Consider the following 8,030-nt stretch of genomic DNA (forward strand, 5'->3'; position numbering starts at 1 on the left):
GGCCATGCCGGTCTTTGACAGGTAGTATACCCTAGCTAGCCATCAAATTGCCACCTTCAGTTGAGTGCTGCTGCGGTGCTGTTCGCTTGTGATAGCAAGACGCAACGAGAGAGCATATGGCCTTTAGCCTTTTTGTCAGCTACTAATTTAGCCTTTAGCCAGTTGTGCTAACAGTTAGTTCATTAATTAGCTCAAACCAGCTAGCTAATAATTTATCAGCTAGCTAACTGTTAGTTGTAGAGGTTCTAAATAGGGTCTTAGCTTGTTAGTTGTTAGTGCAAATGGTCTAGCGAGCACCGCTAACAGAAATAACGACCAGGCTAGCAGCTAGTTCACCTGACACTGACAAGCTACAGCGCGAGAGAGTGTGGAAGCGACGCTACTGTTTCGGTAGGTCCTCCCTCTCCGGAGACAGATCAGACCGCGCGCGAGCAAGGACAGCCGGTCGCCACTCGCCACTGCTTTGAGAAGAAAAAGAAGGGCCGGTGGTTCTATCTTAACCCGTGTGAAGCGTGATCCTCTTCCTCTTCCTGCCTGCATCCCTATAAAGAAGTCCCACACACCATCCAACTCCAAGGCCGGCCGTGACTGCAACTGCAATACATCATCTAGACTAGATCTCTCTTTTTCTTGGGCGTATATATTCCTACATAAGTACGCTCTGATCTTCTTCCAGCTCGCTCGCTCGCTCGCTCGATCGATCGATCGCGCGCGCCTGTAGATAAATTTATATATCTATACACGTCATGGGGCCTCAGCAAGGCCGGCGGTCGAACGGCGGCGCGGCGGCGCGGAGCAAGCAGGAGGAGGAGGGGGGCGCGAAGGTGGTGCGGTACCGCGAGTGCCAGCGCAACCACGCGGCGTCCCTGGGCGGGCACGCGGTGGACGGGTGCCGCGAGTTCATGGCGGCGGGCGCGGACGGCACGGCGGCGGCGCTCGCGTGCGCCGCCTGCGGGTGCCACCGCAGCTTCCACAGGCGCGAGGTGGAGCAGCCCGCCGCCGACTGCGACTGCGACTGCTCCTCCACCACCTCCGGCGCCTGAAGTGAACTCATCTACGGTGTGAATCGCCTCGCCGGCGGCTGCTGGCCGGCCACGCCGCTTGAGTGAGCTGCTCCTGCTAGCAGGTGGGGGGGTGGGTGGGTGCATGCATGGGGTGGGACCGACGATCATGGGGGCAGGGCAGGGCATTCATCAAACGGTGTGATTAGACCGGTATAGTCGATCGTAGGTGCATTATATTCATCAACCATTACCATATATGGACCGGTGGGTTTTTTTTTTACTTCCTCCTCTGCAGCTCTCTGCTCTATTTTTCTTCTTTCTCTCCTCTCCATTTGTTCTTGGATATGGTTTTCAGTGAAGAATTCTGTTGTGCGAAGCATGTGACATAATCGTCCGTATATATGTATACATATATATATGGTGCTTGTACGTGCCTGTGCTGCTAGGCTGCTAGCTGTGTGTGTGCGTGTGTATAAAGTCCAGCGGTGTTTCCATGTTACTTTCCTGTATATATATATATATAAAATGAACATGAATCTCTCGCATATGCATACTCTTAAATTTATTTACCATACATGTGCTCTGTGTTGTCTTCTTGTTTGTAATTTGTGTTGCTGAAGTGAAATGATGACTGAGACGACGAACGACAATTAATGCGTGGGATTTTGCTCTCTGGGGACGGGAGGGTGGTGATTCTCCACGTACAGCAGGCCTAGCTAGCTTTCTTTAATTTCTTCTCGCTACGCTTCCTTGCAAGTCTTCCTCCTCCGATCCCTGCTACATGTACTGAAAGGAAAGGAACAGGTCCACTTTGCTGTGTTTAACTGCTGGATCTGGATGGGATGGGATCTTTCTTCACAGGCTCCATTGCACGGAGTAGTTTATGTTATCGTCATGCTTGATCATTTAGCCTATTCGCTTAGCTTTAATCTATATCAACTTTTATTGCTTCTACAATGTTTTTATCTTTATAATAAATTACAGCTGCCGCAGTTCAAACAATCCGCTTTAATTCGAAGCGAACATCTGTACGTCTAGTCTAGAGTGTCCAGCTAGCTAGGACTCTTTATTTCCCCCCCTTCATTTCTCTCCCTTGATTGATGAACAGAACCCAGTTGTCAGTCCGCTGTTGGTGCTAGCTAGCTGTGCTGTTAACGACCCAACGTTGCTGTCAAAGCCAAACGTGTCGACATTGCCCCATGTTCGCGTCCTTCTCACCCAGATGTACGTTGCTGCCTGCCAGTGCCAGTGTCGTCAAAAGTTCCACTACTAGTAAGCATTGTATTAGTTCTGATTGGTTCAGATCAAAGCAGGGCTGTTAATGGGCAGGCAGGTGGATCGGAGGATCTCCGATATGCGCAGTTTGTTACAGTTACAGTATGCATGGTTCTGATCCGCCGCCCGCACTGCTCCATCGGATGATTGCTGTGATATGATGTGCATGCGCTCAGTAGTTGCCAACACCGGCCAGGCCAGCTAGCTAGACTGGGGACCGTCGTCCGCCGCTGGTGGTGCTGTCGTCGTCGTCCATGGCCGGCCCGTGTGGATGCATCTCTATCGACGCCGCCACACATCCAGCAGGTCTTGGAGCAGGCAGGGCGACGTACCGTACGTACTACGCACGCGTGCATGGCGGATCCATGGACCATTTGCTCTGCTCGCTCGCCCACACTGCACACAGATCATGATCATCGTCGGTAGATGTAGATCCACTCCACTCGTGCGTGCAAACCGTGTGGGGGCACCGACATTACACCCTTTTGGTCTGTACGTGTTGCTTGTTGGCGGACGGAGTATATTGACATACATATTAAATCGTCATCATACATCTAAGATCTAACGTGTCTCTCTGGTTGCTAGTTATATTTTATAAATAACATCTTTTACCACTGTGATCCACCACTTTCAGATGATATTCTTTGCAAAATATAAGAGTAACTAAAGACGTTACATCTAAGATGGATGATGATGATAATTTAATATATGTATTATGTGCATCATCCCTTTTATGTTCGCTAGATATGTTACGGTCTACCATGGGAGAGAAGAAAAAGAAATAAGCTGAAGTAAAGGTATGAGGGCTAAACCAGCCCAGCCTGGCCCGGCGCCGGCCTGCTCCCCCCGCCTCCAGCGGCCCACCAGCACCCTCTCTGTTTCAGTGGCGACCAACCTGCTCTAGCGAATCCATTCGTGATTGAAATTAAAAAAAAAGGTTTATTAAGTTATTCCAAACTGACTAATCATCAAGGGTGATGTGCTATAATCCCCAGAGATTTTTTATTATTATGGCAGATATACCGTTACAGTTCTTGAAGATTTATTAAATTATTCCAGAATGAGTAATCATCACCCCTAGCTAGGGTCATGTGATGAATATATACTAGCTAGTCCTTATCCTGAAAATTACTCGCACATAGCTCACGTAGCTAACAAGCTATTCCGCCATACGTCATCTGTGTGCTTGTTTCTTCAATTTAGCTAAAACAGCATGGACAGTGAGCAGCAGCCGTCGGAGTCGGAGAGCTCTGCGTCATCTGCTGCTGGTGCTGGTGCTTGGGGAGGAATAACCAGTTCTCCATTATTGAGGACAGCTGCTGCTGGGGCGGCTCGTGGAAGAAACGCCCGCCGTGTCGTCCCTGCCCCTGTCCCGCCAACACCGTACCGGCTAGCTGCGGCACCACGTTGGAGATGGGTGGCAGCGGCGCCGTACTGCGGGACGTTTGGTCGAGTGAAAAGAAAGGACGACGGATACTACTACCATCCTGCGCCGGCGGGGATGACGATGATGCGCTCTTCATGCAACCTGCTTTGACTTTGACAAGCTTGGATACGTTGTCCATGCTACAGGGATAGGCTGCAGCAGGGCGCGCGTCGTAGCCGTAGCCGTAGCTATCGTCCTTGGCGAGCAGGCGGGGACTACTACTGGTGGTGACGCCGTCGTCGTCGACGTGTCCTCTAGCGGCGGCGGCGACGATGGCTGCTGCCGCAGCCGCTCGGTGCTGTTCCTCGACGACGACCAGCTTCTTCTTGAGGTGGGTGTTCCAGTAGTTCTTGATGTCGTTGTCGGTGCGCTGCGGGAGATGCGACGCGATGGCCGCCCACCGGTTGCCCAGCAGGGAGTGGAGGTGGACGATGACGCGCTCCTCGCGCGCGTGAAGTGGCCGCGCCGGATGCCCGGGCGGAGGTAGTTGGTCCAGCGGAGGCGGCAGCTCTTGCTGCAGCGCATGAGCCCCGTGCTCGCGGCCACGTGGCGCCACTTGCTGGGGCCGTGCTCGTGGATGTAGGAGACGAGGACGAGGTCCTCCTCCGGCATCCATGGCCCCTTCTTATCGCCGTCGTCATCGTCGTCGTCGTCCCCGCCCTGTCGCACGCGCACCATGGCATTGGCGGCCTGCTCTCCATCTTCCTCCTCCGATCTGATCGTCCCCCTGTTCCTTGAAGCTAGCGTGTGTGTGACGACGGTTATATATACACATGCTGACAGCATAGGAATAGGAACGAGAGATTAGCTTATGTGATTATTGACCATAATATCACTTCGATCTCTTAATTACCAACCAGATTGCTAGCAACTACCGCCGTGCAAATTTTTTAAGGCTACATGCTAGCTAGGGTTTATAGTCTTTTGAATAGCCATTCATGACAATCTATTCCACCGTGTGTGTACGGCTAGGATTATAGGAAAGATATCATCTAACTAGTAACCAACCTAGCTGATTACGGTTTATTCTTCACTCACACGGAGAAGCCACGAAATAACCATGAGCCCATGCGGACGCTGCGGTTTAGGGACTATTTGGTACAACTTTTTAGTGAAGGATTTTTTGACAATTTGAATACATGAATAATCTGGCTGTCACGGAAACTCATATATCGTGGTGGAGGAAGATGAAGAGATATGCACAACTTAGGATTTATGAAACAACAGATTTCTTCTATCCCGATGATTCAACGGATTTTCCATTCAATTCACGCTCACGTTGATTTAGGCAATTTTCACATAAACGATTCTCATGTAAGCACGCGGGTTCAGAAGCGAAGTGTTTAACTAAGAAGCCGATTCTGACGTCCAGAAGCAAAAACAAACATGTCCTTAAACGATTTCGGTGCTTCAAAGGTGGTTAGGCTATCTATAGTCCTCTATCTCATCCTTAATTTTAAACTATGCTCTGCAAACAGTATCAAAAAATGTCATCTATAATTTTGCGTCCTCTATTTTACCTTATCTGCTGGAGACAGTCTTAGAATCGCTTGAAGAGGATGTTGCACCTAACTTAATAGCCATGCCGCTAAAATTTCATTCGAAGTCTGTAGGATCATCATAAATCTATGTTGGGTCAGCCATCCTTTTGTTATCTTCAACATTTCACCCATACACATATCCATGTTCAAACTCTACCCACAAAAAGTGCAGTGAAACAGCCTGCATTGCAAAACAATGTTTTGGGTGACCATACGGGTGAACTGGCACACGTGGATTTAGGACATAACCTTACCTATAAAATAATGTAAAACTATACATTGCTTTAAGGTGTTTTTGGTTCTGCTTTTGAAACCTCCGAACCAAAAGGGTTTCCCACGGCTACTTTGGGAAAAATAACTTTTTTGTAGTGCAATTTCGAAAGCAACTTTGAAACATGCTTCTGCTTTAGAAAAAATAAACTGAACCAAAGAGGGTTTCTGCTTCTGTTTTAGAAAAAACAACTTTGTGTAGTACAAATTTGAAAGCAGCTTGGATCATATCTTTTCTGCTTATTGAAGTTTGTTATATATATATATATAAAGGAATATAATAAATTAAAATTAAAATAGGATTAAAATAATTAAATGGTATAATAAATGAAATAAAGCTATTTTTTAATAAAAAACATTACAAATGGAATTAAAAGATTATTTATTTGTAAAAATTATTACGAACGCAGATGTGAAATCAATTTTTTAACTAAATATATCGATTTAGAGATATAGTTAAACATAATGCATATAGACAATATACAATTTGTTTACAATAAACAACTCATAGCAGTTTGAACCAAACAACTTTCAGATTTGTAATGTTGTTTGAACCAAACAACATTACAAATGCTGGTTAGTTAGTTGGCCATGCCGGTCTTTGACAGGTAGTATACCCTAGCTAGCCATCAAATTGCCACCTTCAGTTGAGTGCTGCTGCGGTGCTGTTCGCTTGTGATAGCAAGACGCAACGAGAGAGCATATGGCCTTTAGCCTTTTTGTCAGCTACTAATTTAGCCTTTAGCCAGTTGTGCTAACAGTTAGTTCATTAATTAGCTCAAACCAGCTAGCTAATAATTTATCAGCTAGCTAACTGTTAGTTGTAGAGGTTCTAAATAGGGTCTTAGCTTGTTAGTTGTTAGTGCAAATGGTCTAGCGAGCACCGCTAACAGAAATAACGACCAGGCTAGCAGCTAGTTCACCTGACACTGACAAGCTACAGCGCGAGAGAGTGTGAAGCGACGCTACTGTTTCGGTAGGTCCTCCCTCTCCGGAGACAGATCAGACCGCGCGCGAGCAAGGACAGCCGGTCGCCACTCGCCACTGCTTTGAGAAGAAAAAGAAGGGCCGGTGGTTCTATCTTAACCCGTGTGAAGCGTGATCCTCTTCCTCTTCCTGCCTGCATCCCTATAAAGAAGTCCCACACACCATCCAACTCCAAGGCCGGCCGTGACTGCAACTGCAATACATCATCTAGACTAGATCTCTCTTTTTCTTGGGCGTATATATTCCTACATAAGTACGCTCTGATCTTCTTCCAGCTCGCTCGCTCGCTCGCTCGATCGATCGATCGCGCGCGCCTGTAGATAAATTTATATATCTATACACGTCATGGGGCCTCAGCAAGGCCGGCGGTCGAACGGCGGCGCGGCGGCGCGGAGCAAGCAGGAGGAGGAGGGGGGCGCGAAGGTGGTGCGGTACCGCGAGTGCCAGCGCAACCACGCGGCGTCCCTGGGCGGGCACGCGGTGGACGGGTGCCGCGAGTTCATGGCGGCGGGCGCGGACGGCACGGCGGCGGCGCTCGCGTGCGCCGCCTGCGGGTGCCACCGCAGCTTCCACAGGCGCGAGGTGGAGCAGCCCGCCGCCGACTGCGACTGCGACTGCTCCTCCACCACCTCCGGCGCCTGAAGTGAAACTCATCTACGGTGTGAATCGCCTCGCCGGCGGCTGCTGGCCGGCCACGCCGCTTGAGTGAGCTGCTCCTGCTAGCAGGTGGGTGGGGTGGGTGGGTGCATGCATGGGGTGGGACCGACGATCATGGGGCAGGGCAGGGCATTCATCAAACGGTGTGATTAGACCGGTATAGTCGATCGTAGGTGCATTATATTCATCAACCATTACCATATATGGACCGGTGGGTTTTTTTTTTTACTTCCTCCTCTGCAGCTCTCTGCTCTATTTTTCTTCTTTCTCTCCTCTCCATTTGTTCTTGGATATGGTTTTCAGTGAAGAATTCTGTTGTGCGAAGCATGTGACATAATCGTCCGTATATATGTATACATATATATATGGTGCTTGTACGTGCCTGTGCTGCTAGGCTGCTAGCTGTGTGTGTGCGTGTGTATAAAGTCCAGCGGTGTTTCCATGTTACTTTCCTGTATATATATATATAAAATGAACATGAATCTCTCGCATATGCATACTCTTAAATTTATTTACCATACATGTGCTCTGTGTTGTCTTCTTGTTTGTAATTTGTGTTGCTGAAGTGAAATGATGACTGAGACGACGAACGACAATTAATGCGTGGGATTTTGCTCTCTGGGGACGGGAGGGTGGTGATTCTCCACGTACAGCAGGCCTAGCTAGCTTTCTTTAATTTCTTCTCGCTACGCTTCCTTGCAAGTCTTCCTCCTCCGATCCCTGCTACATGTACTGAAAGGAAAGGAACAGGTCCACTTTGCTGTGTTTAACTGCTGGATCTGGATGGGATGGGATCTTTCTTCACAGGCTCCATTGCACGGAGTAGTTTATGTTATCGTCATGCTTGATCATTTAGCCTATTCGCTTAGC

General features: G+C 48.6%; 2 protein-coding genes across 2 annotated transcripts; both read left to right on the top strand.

The window, feature by feature from the left end:
* The first annotated feature begins 393 nt into the window (after positions 1-393).
* LOC118474461 (mini zinc finger protein 1-like) lies at positions 394-1,569 on the top strand. Its single transcript, XM_035963728.1, has one exon. It carries the CDS (start codon positions 747-749, stop codon positions 1,041-1,043), a length of 297 nt encoding a protein of 98 aa, XP_035819621.1. The 5' UTR covers positions 394-746; the 3' UTR covers positions 1,044-1,569.
* Positions 1,570-6,512: 4,943 nt separating this feature from the next.
* Positions 6,513-7,675, top strand: LOC103640680 (mini zinc finger protein 1). The gene has a single exon (XM_008664163.3). The coding sequence runs from the start codon at positions 6,849-6,851 to the stop codon at positions 7,143-7,145; it is 297 nt and encodes a 98-aa protein (XP_008662385.1). The 5' UTR covers positions 6,513-6,848; the 3' UTR covers positions 7,146-7,675.
* The last annotated feature ends 355 nt before the right edge of the window (positions 7,676-8,030 follow it).

Source organism: Zea mays, unplaced genomic scaffold (genome assembly GCF_902167145.1).
Source record: "Zea mays cultivar B73 unplaced genomic scaffold, Zm-B73-REFERENCE-NAM-5.0 scaffold_281, whole genome shotgun sequence".
NCBI classification, from domain to species: Eukaryota; Viridiplantae; Streptophyta; class Magnoliopsida; order Poales; family Poaceae; genus Zea; species Zea mays.